This window comes from Oncorhynchus nerka, linkage group LG7 (genome assembly GCF_034236695.1).
Source record: "Oncorhynchus nerka isolate Pitt River linkage group LG7, Oner_Uvic_2.0, whole genome shotgun sequence".
Lineage (NCBI taxonomy): Eukaryota > Metazoa > Chordata > Actinopteri > Salmoniformes > Salmonidae > Oncorhynchus > Oncorhynchus nerka.
In genome coordinates this window covers 14,409,587-14,430,747 of record NC_088402.1, presented here as the reverse complement: position 1 = coordinate 14,430,747, position 21,161 = coordinate 14,409,587, and the positions used below count along the sequence as shown (strand labels likewise).

The window sequence follows — 21,161 nt, the reverse complement described above, 5'->3', positions numbered from 1 at the left end:
GAAGGTGAAGTGAGGACAGGTGTTTGAAAGGTGAAGTGAGGCCTGAAGTGAGGCCTGGTGTTTGAAGGTGAAGTGAGGCCTGGTGTTTGAAGGTGAAGTGAGGCCTGGTGTTTGAAGGTGAAGTGAGGCCTGGTGTTTGAAGGTGAAGTGAGGACAGGTGTTTGAAGGTGAAGTGAGGCCTGGTGTTTGAAGGTGAAGTGAGGACAGGTGTTTGAAGGTGAAGTGAGGCCTGGTGTTTGAAGGTGAAGTGAGGCCTGGTGTTTGAAGGTGAAGTGAGGCCAGGTGTTTGAAGGTGAAGTGAGGACCTGGTGTTTGAAGGTGAAGTGAGGACAGGTGTTTGAAGGTGAAGTGAGGCCTGGTGTTTGAAGGTGAAGTGAGGACAGGTGTTTGAAGGTGAAGTGAGGCCTGGTGTTTGAAGGTGAAGTGAGGACAGGTGTTTGAAGGTGAAGTGAGGCCTGGTGTTTGAAGGTGAAGTGAGGACAGGTGTTTGAAGGTGAAGTGAGGCCTGGTGTTTGAAGGTGAAGTGAGGACAGGTGTTTGAAGGTGAAGTGAGGACAGGTGTGACAACACCCATGAAAGAAGGGAAAACAAGTGAGAAAGTCAGTTGGTCATATTTATCAAGAGGTAAACATCTGCTCTATAAAATATGAACGTGTCAGTGTCATTCAGTCATTCAGTCAGCTGTCTACTAGTTGTTAGTTTGCCTGCTAGTTTCTCTATATAATATAAACACACATCTAACAAAGGGGGACCATTAATTATTTGTGAGACGACTGGAATTCTGTTGTATTTTTCGCAGAATGTTACTGCCAGTGCCAATCTGATACGGCTTACAGAATATTTCAATCATTGCTCAGTACATTCGAGGAAGACAGACGGACGAATAAACCTATCCGTGTCCAATCCGATAAGAGGGTGTTGGTGCAGGCCAGCTCTCTCTCTCTCTCTCTCTCTCTCTCTCTCTCTCTCTCTCTCTCTCAACTGAGGGCTGCCTGGAAGGCCTCCACCCTGCTCTGCTGCAGAGAAAGAGAGGGGAGAAACACCTTCTTTTCAGACGGTAATCGCATGGTCTCTAGTAACAAACAGACCAACCACCATTCACTCTCTCTGGAGCAAATTGTTTTCCTTGGCCAAGGCTAGCCTGAGCAGCACTGCTCTGCTGCTGAGAGACCATATTGTTCCATTGCTACTTTGAGCAGACTACCCCGCCACACAAACCTCACCCCCCACCACGTCTTTATTTCGACATTCATCCAGCCAACCCCCTTTACAGTTTGCACATATCCGGCAACTGTATCAGTGTGCCAGAAAAAGAGGAGAAAGAAATTAAATACTGTAGTAAAAAAAACTACAAGAGGAGAAAGAGAAGATTAAAAAGGCAGCGTCACTTGAAAACAGACGATAATGCTGTAGTCCCTCAGGAGGAAAAGAGCGTTTTGGCCGTGTTCCCTGGCTGAGAGCTGGCTACGTTACAGCGCTGGGCCAGTAGGTTGGATAGAACACATGGCTGCTGGCGGAACACTCAGAACACAACGCAGCTCCATTCCAGAACCCACAGATACATACACACAGACAACAAACCCAAAGAAACACATTTGTTTGGACTTGAAATTAGGTTGTAACATTAATCTTTGACTAGACTACATGTTGATGTTCAGCACATGCGTTTATCAGGAGTCAAAAAGGCTTATGTTATTGAGGTATACTCATCAGACATTCAATAACAAAATATTTGGCAAACTAAAAAGCCTGCTGTGAGTAGAATTATATATTTTTTTAAACGGGTTATTTTGATAAACATGAGAAACTTCAGTGAAAAAAAACACACTGATTCTCCATGCATGAGTGAGAACTAAAGATGTCGGTCCTGGAGGCCAGACCTGGGTTCAAACAATACTCAAAATAATTTCAAATACTTAATATGTGCTTAATTAAGCTTTCCTGTTGCAATCGAACCAATAGAACAGTCATAAAACTGCAAACTCCGCCCATCTGGCGTTCCAGGCAGAGAAGTAAATAAAAAAGATTTCAAAGATTTCAAATAGTATTTCAACCCAGGTGAGGAGGCCAGCCCTTGAAACCGCAGATCATTGGCTGACCGTTTTTTTAATAAGCAGAGTCGCTCTCTTTGATTTCCCCCCCAAACTAAACTTCACTTCTCCTGCTAACAATTAGTCTCCAGAAGGCTATTTGTCAAATGTTTTGTACCAATCAGTTTCCACCAGTCAGCTACCCAGCTCGCATTACAATTGGGACGTTTCCTGCTATAGGGAAAAAAAACAAGTCCCTCAAACAAATAGTAAGACTAAACAGCTTCTTAAAAACCATACGAGTACCAACACGGTGTCTATGTATTCAGTGCCATTGGTGGAAGGGAGTACTACAAACCTTGAATTAAAGCATATGTAAACATAAACAACAACAATAGGCGGAATCCTCCTCCTTGTTGAGAAGTTCCACATTCTAAGACGTTCTATTAAGCCTGATGTGTCTCACATCTCATATCTAACTGTATCTGGGGGCTGGTTGCAGTCGGGAGGGAGGGAATATAGCTTAATCATCATTTGGTAGAGTGTTGATTTTTAGGTGTGAGATTGTACAGAAGGCTCATGGTGTGCAGAAATATGATGAGCTAACCTATTCAATACAATAGGGAGATGTACAGAAGGCTCATGGTGTGAATAAATATGATGAGCTAACCTATTCAATACAATAGGGAGATGTACAGAAGGCTCATGGTGTGAATAAATATGATGAGCTAACCTATTCAATACAATAGGGAGATGTACAGAAGGCTCTCATGGTGTGAATAAATATGATGAGCTAACCTATTCAATACAATAGGGAGATGTACAGAAGGCTCTCATGGTGTGAATAAATATGATGAGCTAACCTATTCAATACAATAGGGAGATGTACAGAAGGCTCTCATGGTGTGAATAAATATGATGAGCTAACCTATTCAATACAATAGGGAGATGTACAGAAGGCTCTCATGGTGTGAATAAATATGATGAGCTAACCTATTCAATACAATAGGGAGATGTACAGAAGGCTCTCATGGTGTGCAGAAATATGATGAGCTAACCTATTCAATAGTGAGATGTACAGAATAGCTGACATGTACAGCGCCTTCAGACAGTATTCACACCCCTTGACTTGTTCCACATTTTTGTTGTGTTACAAGGTGGGATTTCAAATGGGTTCAATTGCGATGTTGTGTCACTGGCCTACACACAATACCCCATAATGTCAAAGTGGAATTATGTTTGTAGAAATTCTTACAAATTAATTAAAAATGAAAAGCTGAAATGTCTTGAGTCAATAAGTATTCAACCCCTTTGTTATGGCTTAAATAGGTTCAAGAGTAAAAATGTGCTTAACAAGTCACATAATAAGTTGCATGGACTCGCTCTGTGTGCAATAACGGGGTTAAATATGATTTTTTAAATGACTACCTCATCTCTGTACCCCACACATACAGGTAATTGTAAGGAAGCTCATCTCTGTACCCCACACATACAGGTAATTGTAAGGAAGCTCATCTCTGTACCCCACACATACAGGTAATTGTAAGGAAGCTCATCTCTGTACCCCACACATACAGGTAATTGTAAGGAAGCTCATCTCTGTACCCCACACATACAGGTAATTGTAAGGAAGCTCATCTTTGTACCCCACACATACAGGTAATTGTAAGGAAGCTCATCTCTGTACCCCACACATACAGGTAATTGTAAGGAAGCTCAGTCGAGCAGTGATTGAACAACAACAAAGACCAGGGTGGTTTTCCAATGTCTCGCAAAGAGGTAGATAACTAATTACACGTTGGATGGTGTATCAATACACCCAGTCACTACAAAGATACAGGCGTCCTTTCTAACTCAGTTGCCGGAGAGGAAGGAAACCGCTCAGGGATTTCACCATGAGGCCAAATGTGACTTTAAAAAAGTGAGAGTTTAATGGCTGTAATAGGAGAAAACTGAGGATGGATCAACAACATTGTAGTTACTCCACAACACTATCCTAAATGACAGTGAAAAGAAGTCTGTATAGAATCATTTAAAAAAAAATACAAAACATGCATCCTGTTTGCAACAAGGCACTAAAGTAAAACTGCAAAAAATTGTGGTAAAAAAATTAACTTTATGTCCATAAATACAAAGTGTTATGTTTGGGGCAAATCCAACACAACACATCACTGAGTACCACTCTTCATATGTTAATCGCTCTTAGAGACTTACCCAGAAAGACTCACAGCTGTAATCACTCTTATAGACTTACCCAGAAAGACTCACAGCTGTAATCGCTCTAATAGACTTACCCAGAAAGACTCACAGCTGTAATCACTGACATTTATTAACTCGGGGGTGTGAATGCTTATTTAAATTAGATATTTCATTTAATTTTCAATATTATTTACTAAATATTCTAAAAACATGTTTTCACTTTGTCATTCTGGGGGATTGTGTGTAGATGGATCAAATGTGTTGTTTTTGTGTGTGTTTTTTTTCCAACCTATTTTGAATGTCTGTAACACAACGAAATGTGGAATAAGTAAAGAGTATATGAATACTCTCTGAAGGCTCTGTACGTGTGTGAATGAAAGGTACCCAGACCACCAGAGGCCCTCAGGTAATTTGAACCATAACCAGCTACTCTTCATGCTTTTCTCTATTCTAAAGTAATGTAACACACTACAGTACTTACAGGCAGGTCTATAGAGTAGAGGTCGACCGATTAATCGACCTCTACTACAGAGCCTTCGGAAAGAATTCATATCCATTGACTTATTACACATTTTGTTGTGTTACAGGATGTACCCCAGAATGACAAAGTGAAAACATGTTTTTAGAAATCTAATTTACATAAGTATTCACAAACCTGAGTCAATACTTTGTAGAAGCACCTTTGGCGGAGATTACAGCTTTGAGTCGTCTTGGGTATTGGGTCTGTATCAGCTTTGAGTCGTCTTGGGTATTGGGTCTGTATCAGCTTTGAGTCGTCTTGGGTATTGGGTCTGTATCAGCTTTGAGTCGTCTGGATTCGAGGATTTTCTCCCATTCTTTCTTGCAGATTTTCAGGCCCAGTACATCACTGGGGCCAAGCTTCCTGCCATCCAGGACCTCTATACCAGGCCGTGTCAGAGGAAGGTCCTAAATCATGTCAAAGACTCCAGCCACCCTGCTACCGCACGGCAAGCAGTACCAGAGCGCCAAGTTTAGGTCCAAGAGGCTTTTAAACAGCTTTGACCTCCAAGCCATAAGACGCCTGAACATCTAATCAAATGGCTACCCAGACAATTTGCATTGCCCCCCCCCCCCTTCTCCCTCCTCCTCTTTTACACTGCTGCCACTCTCTGTCATTTTAATAACTCTACCTACATGTTCATATTACCTCAATTAACCGGTGCCCCTCCACATTGACTCTGTACCGGTACCCCCTGTATATAGCCTCCACATTGACTCTGTACTGGTACCCCCTGTATATAGTCTCCACATTGACTCTGTACCGGTACACCCTGTATATAGCCTCCACATTGACTCTGTACCGGTACCCCCTGTATATAGCCTCCACATTGACTCTGTACCGGTACCCCCTGTATATAGCCTCCACATTGACTCTGTACCGGTACCCCTGTATATAGCCTCCACATTGACTCTGTACCGGTACCCCTGTATATAGCCTCCACATTGACTCTGTACCGGTACCCCCTGTATATAGCCTCCACATTGACTCTGTATATAGCCTCCACATTGACTCCCCTGTATATAGCCTCCACATTGACTCTGTACCGGTACCCCTGTATATAGTCTCCCATTGACTCTGTACCGTATATAGCCTCCACATTGACTCTGTACCGGTACCCCTGTATATAGCCTCCACATTGACTCTGTACCGGTACCCCCTGTATATAGTCTCCACATTGACTCTGTACCGGTACCCCCTGTATATAGCCTCCACATTGACTCTGTACCGGTACCCCCTGTATATAGCCTCCACATTGACTCTGTACCGGTACCCCCTGTATATAGTCTCCACATTGACTCTGTACCGGTACCCCCTGTATATAGTCTCCACATTGACTCTGTACCGGTACCCCCTGTATATAGTCTCCACATTGACTCTGTACCGGTACCCTCCTGTATAAAGTCTCGCTATTGTTATTTTACTGCTGCTCTTTAATGACTTGTTGCTTGTATTTATTATTCTTGTTTTTTAAAGTGCATGGTTGGTTAGGGGCTTGTAAGTAAGCATTTCACAGTAAGGTCTACACCTGTTCTATTCGACACGTGACTAATAACATTGTATTTGATGGTGTTAGACAGGTGATGAGTTGTGCCTGCTTTTCTCCAGACATTGATCTTCGTATTCAGGACAAATAGTAACATTTTTGTCTCATCAGACAACAAAATCTTTTGCCTTATGATCTCAGAGGTTTTATTTACGTGCCTTTTTACAAACTCCAGGCGCGCTGTAATGTGCCTCTTTACAAACTCCAGGCGCGCTGTAATGTGCCTCTTTATAAACTCCAGGCGCGCTGTAATGTGCCTCTTTACAAACTCCAGGCGCGCTGTAATGTGCCTCTTTACAAACTCCAGGCGCGCTGTAATGTGCCTCTTTACAAACTCCAGGCGCGCTGTAATGTGCCTCTTTACAAACTCCAGGCGCGCTGTAATGTGCCTCTTTACAAACTCCAGGCGCGCTGTAATGTGCCTCTTTACAAACTCCAGGCGCGCTGTAATGTGCCTCTTTATAAACTCCAGGCGCTGTAATGTGCCTCTTTACAAACTCCAGGCGCGCTGTAATGTGCCTCTTTACAAACTCCAGGCGCGCTGTAATGTGCCTCTTTACAAACTCCAGGCGCGCTGTAATGTGCCTCTTTACAAACTCCAGGCGCGCTGTAATGTGCCTCTTTACAAACTCCAGGCGCGCTGTAATGTGCCTCTTTACAAACTCCAGGCGCGCTGTAATGTGCCTTTTTCTCGGGTGTGGCTTCCGTCTGGCCACTCTAAAATGTAAAACATGTGTTTGTGCAAATTCAAGATTTTTGGTTACTGTGTGTGCAAATTTGAGATTGTAGTGACATCAAGGATCATAAAAGACAATTGGATGCACCTGAGCTCAATCTGGAGTGTGAATACGTATGTAAATAAGATATTTCTGTATTTCATTAGCACATTATTTAGTTTTCACTTTTTCATTATGTGTTATTGTATAGACAAGTGAAAAGGGAAAGAAAGGATTTGATCCATGTTGAATTCAGGCTGTAACAACAGAATGTAGAATAAGTCAAGAAAGGATTTGATCCATGTTGAATTCAGGCTGTAACAACAGAATGTAGAATAAGTCAAGAAAGGATTTGATCCATGTTGAATTCAGGCTGTAACAACAGAATGTAGAATAAGTCAAGAAAGGATTTGATCCATGTTGAATTCAGGCTGTAACAACAGAATGTAGAATAAGTCACGAAAGGATTTCATCCATGTTGAATTCAGGCTGTAACAACAGAATGTAGAATAAGTCAAGCGGAATACTTCCTGAAGGCTCTGTAAACTCCACTGAGGTGACCGTCTTCTGTAGGTTACTGTGGACTGGAGTACCCAGCAGCAAACATCGCTGCAGTTCTCTTGTAAATCACAACTTTGAAAGAAACGCAGTAAAAACCTCAAGTTCATACTGCTCTGGGAATTGATTCAAAAATATTCCTCAGGCATTCTTGCTCTATCATTCCCTCCCACTCCTCCATTCCCTCCCTCTCTCTCCCTTCCCTCTCTCTCCCCTTCCCTCTCTCTCCCCTTCCCTCTCCCTCTCCCATTCCCTCCCTCTCCCCTTCCCTCCCTCTCCCCTTCCCTCCCACTCCACCATTCCCTCCCTCTCCCCTTCCCTCCCTCTCCCCTTCCCTCTCTCTCCCCTTTCCTCTCCTCTCCCTCCCTCCCTCCCTCCCTCCCTCCCTCCCTCCCTCCCTCCACCATTCCCTCCCTCTCCCTTCCCTCTCTCTCCCCTTCCCTTCCACTCCACCAATCCCTCCCTCTCCCCTTCCCTCCTCCATCCATCCACCATTCCCTCCCTCTCTCTCCCCTTCCCTTCCACCCCACCATTCCCTCCCTCTTTCTCCACTTCCCTCCTTCTCCACCATTCCCTCCCTCTCCCCTTCCCTCTCTCTCACCTTCCACTCCACCATTCCCTCCCTCTCCCATTCCCCCCTCTCCCCTTCCCTCCCACTCCACCATTCCCTCTCTCTCCCCTTTCCTCTCCTCTCCTCTCCCTCCCTCCCTCTCCCCTTCCACTCCACCATCCCCTCCCTCTCTCTCTCCCCTTCCACTCCACCATCCCCTCCCTCTCTCTCCCCTTCCTTCCACTCCACCATCCCCTCCCTCTCTCTCCCCTCCCTCTCTCTCTCTCCCCTCCCTCTCCCCTTCCCTCCCTCTCCCCTTCCCTCCCTCTCTCTCCCGTTCCTCTCTCTCCCCTTCCCTCCCTCTCCCCTTCCCTCCCTCTCTCTCTCTCCCCTTCCTCGCTCTCCCCTCCCTCTCCCCTTCCCTCCCTCTCTCTCTCTCCCCTTCCCTCCCTCTCCCCTTCCCTCCCTCTCTCTCCCCTTCCCTCCCTTTCCCCTTCCACTCCACCATCCCCTCCCTCTCCCCTTCCCTCCCTCTCCCCCTCCCTCCCTCTCCCCTCCCTCTCTCTCCCCTTCCCTCTCTCTCCCCTTCCCCTCCCTCTCCCCTCCCTCCCCTTCCCTCTCTCCCCTCCCTCTCCCCTTCCCTCCCTCTCTCTCCCCTTCCCTCCCTCTCTCTCCCCTTCCCTCTCTTTCCCCTTCCACTCCACCATCCCCTCCCTCTACCCTCCCTCTCTCTCCCCTCCCTCTCCCCTTCCCTCCCTCTCTCTCCCCTTCCCTCCCTCCCTCCCCTCCCTCTCTCTCCCCTTCCCTCTCTCTCTCTCTCCCCCTTCCCTCTCTCTCCCCTTCCCCTCCCTCTCCCCTTCCCTCCCTCTCTCTCTCTCCCCTTCCCTCCCTCTCTCTCCCCTTCCCTCCCTCTCTCTCCCCTTCCCCTCCCTCTCTCCCCTCCCTCTCCCCTTCCTTCCCTCCCTCTTCCCTTCCCTCCCTCTCTCTCCCCCTTCCCTCCCTCTCCCCTTCCCTCTCTCTCTCTCTCCCCTTCCACTCCACCATCCCCTCCCTCTCCCCTCCCTCTCTCTCTCCCCTCCCTCTCTCTCTCCCCTCCCTCTCCCCTTCCCTCCCTCTCTCTCCCCTTCCACTCCACCATCCCCTCCCTCTCCCCTCCCTCTCTCTCCCCTCCCTCTCCCCTTCCCTCTCTTGCCCAAGCCCCCATTATGGGATAAAGGTTACTAACAGTTACTGGCGTGGTGGAAGGAGCGTTTATTCCCCTAGAAAGTGTCCAACTGTCGCAGCAGAAATGGGTCACAGGTGTGTGGACATTAATCTGAAGGCAATAATGGTCCTGCACTGGGGAGAGGTCACTGAGGAAGAGGAACTCGAACCTGTTCCTATTGAAGCCCCAGACAGAATTGGCTCTCTCCACTCCCATTCATTTCAGTCTGAGAGTGTGCTTAAGCTATTAGACAGCGTTGGAGATCCTATAGCCTACAGCCAAGTAAGGGGAGAGGATAATTCCTTCTTTCTTTCACTTTCTTTCTTCTTCTTCTTCTTCTTTTGAGTGATGAATTGAAACCTGCTTGGGATTGGGTGGGGGTTTCATTGGGCATTGTCACATTATAGAATGCACTCTAGAATGGCCCTCACAAAAGGACTTACTTGGCTGCTGGATATCAGGGTAGATTCTACCACCTGGTAGAACGGAACATGAATACAGGAGACTAGAAGCATTGACGTTTCACAACTGGCCAATCCACTACAGACACTTTACATTTCATCTGTAGATATCGGTTTGCATTTGAGACTTTTGAAAAATGAAATACAACATGTGCATTGTGGGAAGAGGGAAAGCATAGCACAGAGACAAAGATGGCTACATTGAAGGTTTCAAGCAGCATGAGGTAGCCACATTATCCATTAGAGGCCACCCAAAACGTTGCGTGGCAAATTCTGACTGGAACAAATATGGAGATTGCGGATGCAGAGGCCTTTTGACTGTTCAAGGACATCTGGGCCGGGCTACTAGAGCAGATTCTGCTCTCACTGTTCCTCTAATGGCATTAGGGCTGTGACGGTCATGGGATTTTGGAGGACGGTATTTGACCAGCCAAATGACCACGGTCTCCATAATAACCGTTGAAAAGCAATTATTATTATTTAATTTCTTACGCACATTTTCTCCTCTCCTTGTGTGTATTGGTGCAGAGGGATGGAGGTGAAGAGACACAGAGGGATGGAGCTGAAGAGACACAGAGGGATGGAGGTGAAGAGACACAGAGGGATGGAGCTGAAGAGACACAGAGGGATGGAGGTGAAGAGGGATGGAGGTGAAGAGACCCAGAGGGATGGAGGTGAAGAGACCCAGAGGGATGGAGGTGAAGAGACAGAGGGATGGAGGTGAAGAGACACAGAGGGATGGAGCTGAAGAGACACAGAGGGATGGAGGTGAAGAGGGATGGAGGTGAAGAGACCCAGAGGGATGGAGGTGAAGAGACACAGAGGGATGGAGGTGAAGAGACACAGAGGGATGGAGGTGAAGATACAGAGGGATGGAGGTGAAGAGACCCAGAGGGATGGAGGTGAAGAGACCCAGAGGGATGGAGGTGAAGAGACCCAGAGGGATGGAGGTGAAGAGACAGAGGGATGGAGGTGAAGAGACACGGAGGTGAAGAGACACAGAGGGATGGAGGTGAAGAGACAGAGGGATGGAGGTGAAGAGACAGAGGGATGGAGGTGAAGAGACACAGAGGGATGGAGGTGAAGAGACAGAGAGGGATGGAGGTGAAGAGACACAGAGGGATGGAGCTGAAGAGACACAGAGGGATGGAGGTGAAGAGACACAGAGGGATGGAGCTGAAGAGACACAGAGGGATGGAGGTGAAGAGGGATGGAAGTGAAGAGACCCAGAGGGATGGAGGTGAAGAGACCCAGAGGGATGGAGGTGAAGAGACACAGAGGGATGGAGGTGAAGAGACACAGAGGGATGGAGCTGAAGAGACACAGAGGGATGGAGGTGAAGAGGGATGGAGGTGAAGAGACCCAGAGGGATGGAGGTGAAGAGACACAGAGGGATGGAGGTGAAGAGACAGAGGGATGGAGGTGAAGAGACCCAGAGGGATGGAGGTGAAGAGACCCAGAGGGATGGAGGTGAAGAGACCCAGAGGGATGGAGGTGAAGAGACCCAGAGGGATGGAGGTGAAGAGACACAGAGGGATGGAGGTGAAGAGACCCAGAGGGATGGAGGTGAAGAGACAGAGGGATGGAGGTGAAGAGACACGGAGGTGAAGAGACACAGAGGGATGGAGATGAAGAGACAGAGGGATGGAGGTGAAGAGACAGAGGGATGGAGGTGAAGAGACACAGAGGGATGGAGGTGAAGAGACAGAGAGGGATGGAGGTGAAGAGACACAGAGGGATGGAGCTGAAGAGACACAGAGGGATGGAGGTGAAGAGACACAGAGGGATGGAGGTGAAGAGACACAGAGGGATGGAGGTGAAGAGACACAGAGGGATGGAGGTGAAGAGACACAGAGGGATGGAGGTGAAGAGGGATGGAGGTGAAAAGACACAGAGGGATGGAGGTGAAGAGACAGAGGGATGGAGGTGATCAATGAGCCATCCAGTGATGCCAATAAATATATCAATATGATCACTGTTCCTAGTATGATGATGCAGGTGTAATGAAGACCTTCCTTGGTTTAACCATCAAAATACTGTCGATCCTAACAGAGATATATTCACTTTAATGGTTTAAAAGAGACAAGTAATGTGAAAGCCAAATCAATAATCCATCAATTAACAAATATTGAAATAAAGCTGTATGTGTGTGTGTGTGTGTGTGTGTGTGTGTGTGTGTGTGTGTGTGTGTGTGTGTGTGTGTGTGTGTGTGTGTGTATTGTAGTTTTACAAAGAGCACTAAATGGATGTCAGCCATCTCCTGTCTAAAGGAGAAATAATGCCTCGCGTAGAGGCTCGGTAACACTGGGATATTTTATAGCTGACGAGTGTTTTACATTTAATCTTTCCTTTATTTAACCATCATGAAAACACACTTATAAAGTTGAATTGCTCTGGAGTAACAGTGGGAGCTGAGAAAAGGCCATTTATACAGACCACAAACGGACAATAACACTAGAATGTTGTTCACCGACGTTAAACTCAGGAAGGCTGGTCTGAATGGCTCGTCACTTTTAATTCATTTTACTAAACCCACTATAACTCACATCGCTTCCTATCTTACCTCATCAGAATAGCAGGTATTTATAGGGTAGTGTCATGATGTTACCTCATTAGCATAGCAGGTATTTATAGGGTAGTGTCATGATGTTACCTCATTAGCATAGCAGGTATTTATAGGGTAGTGTCATGATGTTACCTCATTAGAATAGCAGGTATTTATAGGGTAGTCATTATAATGTTACCTCATCAGCAGAGCAGGTAGTTATAGGGTAGTGTCATGATGTTACCTCATTAGCATAGCAGGTATTTATAGGGTAGTGTCATGATGTTACCTCATTAGAATAGCAGGTATTTATAGGGTAGTGTCATGATGTTACCTTATCAGCATAGCAGGTATTTATAGGGTAGTGTCATGATGTTACCTCATTAGAATAGCAGGTATTTATAGGGTAGTGTCATGATGTTACCTCATTAGAATAGCAGGTATTTATAGGGTAGTGTCATGATGTTACCTTATCAGCATAGCAGGTATTTATAGGGTAGTGTCATGATGTTACCTCATTAGAATAGCAGGTATTTATAGGGTAGTGTCATGATGTTACCTCATTAGAATAGCAGGTATTTATAGGGTAGTGTCATGATGTTACCTCATTAGAATAGCAGGTATTTATAGGGTAGTGTCATGATGTTACCTCATTAGAATAGCAGGTATTTATAGGGTAGTGTCATGATGTTACCTCATCAGCATAGCAGGTATTTATAGGGTAGTGTCATGATGTTACCTCATTAGAATAGCAGGTATTTATAGGGTAGTGTCATGATGTTACCTCATCAGAATAGCAGGTATTTATAGGGTAGTCATTATAATGTTACCTCATCAGCAGAGCAGGTAGTTATAGGGTAGTGTCATGATGTTACCTCATTAGAATAGCAGGTATTTATAGGGTAGTGTCATGATGTTACCTCATCAGCAGAGCAGGTATTTATAGGGTAGTGTCATGATGTTACCTCATTAGAATAGCAGGTATTTATAGGGTAGTCATTATAATGTTACCTCATTAGAATAGCAGGTATTTATAGGGTAGTGTCATGATGTTACCTCATTAGAATAGCAGGTATTTATAGGGTAGTGTCATGATGTTACCTTATCAGCATAGCAGGTATTTATAGGGTAGTGTCATGATGTTACCTCATCAGCATAGCAGGTATTTATAGGGTAGTGTCATGATGTTACCTCATCAACATAGCAGGTATTTATAGGGTAGTGTCATGATGTTACCTCATTAGCATAGCATCACATCTCTCCTCCTCCTCTACCATTAGAAAGCGTGAGGAATGTCATTTACCTATTAACTTCAGCCAATGAGCATGGCAATTCCACCATGCTTGCTGAGTAACCTATGGGCTCACTTGTGCAATAAACACTTTAATTTCTTTCAAACAATGGGCATAAATCTGCGGGAGTAGAAACAATCTGATGACCTTTCACCTCCCCACCATCACCACCAGAAGGACCGTCAGCGAGTAACCTCGTTCTCTCAGCGGGGGAGGGGGTACGATGATTATTGTCCTTAAGCAGAATGTAATGCTTATTTTACACATATCCCATGGTTGGTAAGTCACCTCTCAGGACTCAATGTCTTTATAATCTACATCTAGACGGGATGGGCTCGTGATCTTATAACCTACAGATACAGTCCTGCCAACATAAAGCATAGGAATTCAATAAACCGCTTGAAAAATTCACAAAAGCTCTGACGAAGGCCGTGAGACCGATAGGTGAAGCTTATTAAAGATCAGTGATACGGTCAGGAGCAGTGTGCGGGTTCCTTTTTCCTTCATCTTGTTCAACTGTTACCATGCACCTACACAGAGATTGCTCAGATGTGCGAGTTCCTTGTAAAAAAAATGTTTTAATAAACTGCTTGTGAAATCAATGTGGTACAAACATGGCAATTTACTATACTGATCATCTATATAGCTACAATCCTTGGGCTGAGGATGAGGATAACATGATTAAATAGCTTTAATGCTGCAATGCATTATGAATCTATTTGATGTACAGTATATGTATTGAATCACTGCAGTGTAAGGCCTACATGATTGTACACATTAAAGCCATATGCAGATTCCTGTAAAAGCCCTTTAAAGGTGACGTATTGTATAGTTTAACAGATTCCTGGGGAATGACCTCAAACCAAAGATCCCTGGTTAATGACCTCAAACCAAACATCCTTGAGGAATGACTGCAATCAATCAAACACCAATCTTACAATACTCCCTGACTACAGGTAGAAAGAAGTTGAACTTGCGCACCCAACGACACACACACACACACACACACACTGAAATGGCTAGCTATTTAGCAGTCGTGGTTATGCTAATTCATGTGTTCTGAGGGTCCCTGTGTTCTGAGGGACCCTGTGTTCTGAGGGTCCCTGTGTTCTGAGGGACCCTGTGTTCTGAGGGACCCTGTGTTCTGAGGGTCCCTGTGTTCTGAGGGACCCTGTGTTCTGAGGGTCCCTGTGTTCTGAGGGTCCCTGTGTTCTGAGGGTCCCTGTGTTCTGAGGGACCCTGTGTTCTGAGGGTCCCTGTGTTCTGAGGGACCCTGTGTTCTGAGGGACCCTGTGTTCTGAGGGACCCTGTGTTCTGAGGGACCCTGTGTTCTGTGGGTCCCTGTGTTCTGAGGGACCCTGTGTTCTGAGGGTCCCTGTTCTGAGGGTCCCTGTGTTCTGAGGGTCATCCAGTAAAGGACAGTGACAGGAATGGAAGATACACTGTTACACCCACCCTATCTATCCATCCATCCACCCACCACACACAGTCTGTCTTACCTGACGTTGGGCACATCGATGCTGGATGACACCACCTTGCGTTTCTGCTCCAGCAGGGAGACAGAGCGGGTGTGGTCCCTCTCTGGACCCTCAAGGGGGCGCCCCGTCCTCCTACCGTCTGCTCCCCGCTCCCCCTTCAACGCCTCTGGGCTCAGGGAGTTGGCCTCCCCCTTCTGGGCCTCCATGGTCTGGCTCTGCAGAGGAGCCCCGTTCCCCCGGCCGTTCCAGACGCTCTGCTGCAGAGGGATACAGGTATGACTGGGTTACTACAGAGACATGTACAGTAGGCTGACTCGTAAAGACTGGGACTCTGGGAGTAAAGATCTCCTGACATTTTAACCACCCAGTCTCTGCTTTTCGTTGGATAGGCATATAGTAGCCTATGTGCCATTTGGTACAGCCTTAACCACAATGCAGTGCACACACACTTATTCTAGCTAAAACTCACGCTTCCAGACAGTTTGTAGTGTTGCTAGTGTTGAGCTGACAACAGGATGTACGTTAATGAGTCTTTCACTTTTAAAATGTGGGATTTATTTTTTGTGCTTCCACAGACATCACCCGCGCATTTTTTAAAAAGATGACTGCATTTTCGTCTTTTGAGCTTCTAGTCATGAAATCTATGCAGCCTACTCAATCACTTTCATAGCCACTGTTTACAGGCCTCCTGGGTCGTATACAGCGTTCCTCACAGAGTTCCCTGACTTCCTATCAGACCTTGTAGTCATGGTAGATATAAAAACAATTGTGACTTTAATATTCACATGAAAAAGTCCACAGACCCACTCCAAAAGGCTTTCGGAGCCATCATCGACTCAGTGGGTTTTGTCCAACATGTCTCCGGACCTACTCACTGCCACAGTCATACGCTGGAGCTAGTTTTGTCCCATGGAATAAATGTTGTGGATCTTAATGATTTCCTCATAATCCTGGACTATCGGACCACCATTTTATTATGTTTGCAATCGCAACAAATAATCTGTTCAGACCCCAACCAAGGATCATCAAAAGCCCTGCTATATATTCTCAGACAACCCCAAGATTCCTAGATGCCCTTCCAGACTCCCTTCACCTACCCAAGGACGTCAGAGTACAAAAATCAGTTAACCACCTAACTGAGGAACTCAATTTAACATTGCGTAATACCCTAGATGTAGTCACACCACTAAAACAAAAAAACATTTGTCCTAAGAAACTAGCTCCCTGGTATACAGAAAATACCGAGCCCTGAAGCAAACTTCCAGAAAATTGGAACGGAAATGGCGCTACACTAAACTTGAAGTCTTCCAATTAGCTTGGAAAGACAGTACAGTGCAGTATTGAAGAGCCCTCACTGCTGCTACACTAAACTGGAAGTCTTCCGACTAGACAGTACAGTGCAGTATTGAAGAGCCCTCACTGCTGCTACACTAAACTGGAAGTCTTCCGACTAGACAATACCGTGCAGTATTGAAGAGCCCTTACTGCTGCTACACTAAACTGGAAGTCTTCTGACTAGACAATACCGTGCAGTATTGAAGAGCCCTTACTGCTGCTACACTAAACTCGAAGTCTTCTGACTAGACAATACCGTGCAGTATTGAAGAGCCCTCACTGCTGCTACACTAAACTGGAAGTCTTCTGACTAGACAATACCGTGCCGTATTGAAGAGCCCTCACTGCTGCTACACTAAACTGGAAGTCTTCTGACTAGACAATACCGTGCAGTATTGAAGAGCCCTTACTGCTGCTACACTAAACTCGAAGTCTTCTGACTAGACAATACCGTGCAGTATTGAAGAGCCCTCACTGCTGCTACACTAAACTCGAAGTCTTCTGACTAGACAATACCGTGCCGTATTGAAGAGCCCTCACTGCTGCTCGATCATCCTATTTTTCCAACTTAATTGAGGAGAATAAGAAAAACGTGTATTTTAGATTCTGTCGCAAAGCTAACTAAAAAGCAGCATTCCCCAAGAGAGGACGGCTTTCACTTCGGCAGTGATAAATTCATTGACATCTTGAAGGAAAAGACCATGACTCCTCCATAAACCTGCGTATTTCTCCAAAGCTCAGTAGTCCTGAGTCTGCACAACACTGCCAGGACCTATGATCAAAGGAGATACTCAAGTTTTTTAATACAATATCTCTTGATACATTGATGAAAATAGGCATCTAAACCTTCCAAGCTGCATACTAGACCCTATTCCAACTAAACTACTGAAAGTAGAGGTCGGCCGATTATGATTTTTCAACGCCGATACCGATTATTGGAGGACCCAAAAAGCCGATACCGATTAATCGGACGATTTTTAATTTATTTGTAATAATGACAATTACAAGAATACTGAATGAACACTTATTTTAACTTAATTTAATACATCAATAAAATCAATTTAGCCTCAAGTAAATAATGAAACATGTTCGATTTGATTGACGCTCTAACCACTAGGCTACCCTGCCGCCCCCATATTTCCATATTCCCAGGTAAGAAGTTTTAGGTTGTAGTTATTATAGGAATTATAGGACTATTTCCCTCTATACCATTTGTATTTCATTAACCGTTGACTATTGGATGTTCTTATAGGCACTTTAGTATTGTGTAACAGTATAGCTTCCGTCCCTCTCCTCGCTCCTCCCTGGGCTCGAACCAGCAACACAACGACAACAGCCACCATCGAAGCAGCGTTACCCATGCAGAGCAAGGGGAACAACTACTAGAAGGCTCAGACCGGGTGACGTTTGAAACGCTATTAGCGCGCGCTAACTAGTTAGCCATTTCACTTCAGTTTCACCAGCCTCATCTCGGGAGTTGATAGGCTTGAAGTCATAAACAGAGCAATGCTGAAGAAGAGCTGCTGGCAAAACGCACTAAAGTGCTGTTTGAATTAATGTTTACGTGCCTGCTTCTGCCTACCACCACTCAGTCAGATACTTAGATACTTGTATGCTCAGTCAGATTATATGCAACGCAGGACACGCTAGATAATATCTAGTAATATCATCAACCATGTGTAGTTCACTAGTGATTATGATTGATTGTTTTTTATAAGATAAGTTTAATGCTAGCTAGCAACTTACCTTGGGTTACTGCATTCGCATAACAGGCAAACTCCTTGTGGAGTGCAATGAGAGAGAGGCAGGTCGTTATTGCGTTGGACTAGTTAACTGTAAGGTTGCAAGATTGGATCCCCCGAGCTGACAAGGTGAAATCTGTCGTTCTGCCCCTGAACGAGGCAGTTAACCCACTGTTCCTAGGCCGTCATTGAAAATAAGAAGCTGTTCTTAACTGACTTGCCTAGTTAAATAAAGGTATAAAAAAATAAAAGAATTGGCGCCAAAAAAATACAGATTTCCAATTGTAATGAAAACTTGAAATCGGCCCTAATTAATCGGCCATTCCGATTAATAGGTCGACCTCTAACTGAAAGAGCTGCTTCCTGTGCTTGGCCCTCCTTTGTTGAACATAATAAATGCCTCCCTACCCACCGGATGTGTACCAAACTCACTAAACGTGGCAGTGGCACTCTTGAAAAAGCCAAACCATGACCCAGAAAATATAAAAAACTATTGGCCTATATGGAATCTCCCATTCCTCTCAAAAGTTTTTGAAAAAGATGTTGCACAGCAACTCACTGCCTTTCTGAAGAAAAACAATGTATACAAAACGGTTTTAGACCACATCATAGCACTGAGACTGCACTTGTGAAAGGTGGTAAATGACATTTACATTTACATTTAAGTCATTTAGCAGACGCTCTTATCCAGAGCGACTTACAAATTGGTGCATTCACCTTATGACATCCAGTGGAACAGTAGTGCATCTAAATCTTTTAAGGTGGGGGGGGTGAGAGGGTGAGAGGGATTACTTTATCCTATCCTAGGTATTCCTTAAAGAGGTGGGGTTTCAGGTGTCTCCGGAAGGTGGTGATTGACTCCGCTGTCCTGGCGTCATGAGGGAGTTTGTTCCACCATTGGGGGGCCAGAGCAGCAACAGTTTTGACTGGGCTGAGCGGGAACTGACCTTTTAATGGCGTCAGATCAAGGTTCTACATCTGTCCTCGTTCTCCTAGACCTTGTGTTGCTTTTGTTACCATCGATCACCACATTCTTTTGGAGAGATTGGAAACCCAAATCGGTCTAGACAGACAAGTTCAGATCTTATCTGTCGGAAAGATATCAGTTTATCTCTGTGGATGGTTTGTCCTCTGACAAATCAACTGTAAGTTTCAGTGTTCCTCAACGTTCCATGTTTGGGCCACTATTGTTTTCACTATATATTTTACCTCTTGGTGATGTCATTTGGAAACATAATGTTAACTTTGACTGCTTCGCAGACAATACACAGCTGTACATTTCAATGAAACATGGTGAAGCCCCAAAATTGCCATCCCTGGAAGTCTGTGTTTCAGACATAAGGAAGTGAATGGTGGCAAATGCTTAACTTTTCAACTCGGACAAAACAGAGATGCTAGTTCTAGGTCCCAAAAAACAAACAGAGGTCTTCTGTTGGATCTGACCATTTTGATGGTTGTACAGTTGTCAGAAAAAAAACTGAAGGACCTCGGCGTTACTCTGGACCCTGATCTCTCTTTTAACTAACATATCAAGACTGTTTCAAGGACAGCTTTTTTCCATCTACGTAACATTGCAAAAATCAGAAACTTTCTGTCCAAAAATGATGCAGAAAAATGTATCCATGCTTTTGTCACTTCTAGGTTAGACTACTGCAATGCTCTACTTTCCGGCTACCCGGATAAAGCACTAAATAAACTTCAGTTAGTGCTAAACACGGCTGATAGAATCCTGACTAGAACCAAAACATTTGATCATATTACTCCAGTGCTAGCCTCTCTACACAGGCTTCCTGTTAAGGCAAGGGCTGATTTCAAGGTTTTACTGTTAACCTAAAAGCATTACATGGGCTTGCTCCTACCCATCTCTCTGATTTGGTCCTGCCGTACATACCTACACGTACGCTACGGTCACAAGACGCAGGCCTCCTTATTGTCCCTAGAATTTCTAAGCAAACAGCTGGAGGCAGGGCTTTCTCCTATAGAGCTCCATTTTTATGGAATGGTCTGCCTATCCATGTGAGAGACACAGACTCGGCCTCAACCTTTAAATCTTTATTGAAGACTCATCTCTCCAGTCCGTCCTATGATTGAGTGTAGTCTGGCCCAGGGGTGTGAATGTGAACAGAAAGGCACTGGAGTGACGAACCACCCTTGCTGTCTCTGCCTGACCGGTTCCCCTCTCTCCACTGGGATTTTCTGCCCTTACCCTATTACTGGGGCTGAGTCACTGGCTTACTAGTGCTCTTCCATGCCGTCCCTAGGAGGGGTGCGTCACTTGAGTGGGTTGAGTCACTGACGTGATCTTCCTGTCCGGGCTGGCTCCCCCCTCGGGTTCATGCCATGGGGGAGATCTTCGTGGGCTATACTCAGCCTTGTCTCAGGAAAGTAAGTTGATATTCTGAAGATATCCCTCTAGTGGTGTGGGGGCTGTGCTTTGGAAAAGTGGGTGGGGTTATAGTCTTCCTGGTTGGCCCTGTCCGGGGGTATCATCGAACAGGGCCAGTGTCTCCCGACTCCTCCTGTCTCAGCCTCCAGTATCTATGCTGCAATAGTTTATGTGTCGGGGGACTAGGATTGGTCTGTCATATCTGGAGTATTTCTCCTGTCTTATCCGCTGTCCTGAGTGAATTTAAATATGCTCCCTCTCTCTTCTCTTGGAGGACCTGAGCCCAAGGACCATGCCTCAGGATTACCTGGCCTGATGACTCCTTGCTGTCCCCAGTCCACCCCAGTCCACCTGCTGCTGCTCCAGTTTCTGTTCACCGGACGTGCTACCTTGTCCCGGACCTGCTGCTTTCGAATCTCTCTCTCTACTGCGCCTGTTGTCTCTAACTCTGAATGATCGGCTATGAAAAGCCAACTGACATTTACTCCTGGGGTGCAGACCTGTTCCACTCTCTACAACCACTGTGATTATTATTATTTGACCCTGCTGGTCATCTATGAACATTTGAACATCTTGGCCATGTACTGTTATAATCTCCA

General features: G+C 45.4%; 1 protein-coding gene across 2 annotated transcripts in view; it reads right to left on the bottom strand.

Moving 5' to 3' along the window:
• Nucleotides 1–21,161, bottom strand: part of LOC115117120 (zinc finger protein 704-like) — a 100,697-nt gene that overhangs the window by 64,763 nt on the left and 14,773 nt on the right. For both annotated transcript variants that reach the window (XR_010464281.1, XM_065020248.1), the window contains exon 2: nucleotides 15,121–15,356. Coding sequence is in view for 1 of the 2 variants with exons in the window: in XM_065020248.1 (XP_064876320.1) it covers nucleotides 15,121–15,356 (236 nt within the window). In the remaining variant the exon portion in view is untranslated. The remainder of the gene's footprint in view (nucleotides 1–15,120; nucleotides 15,357–21,161) is intronic.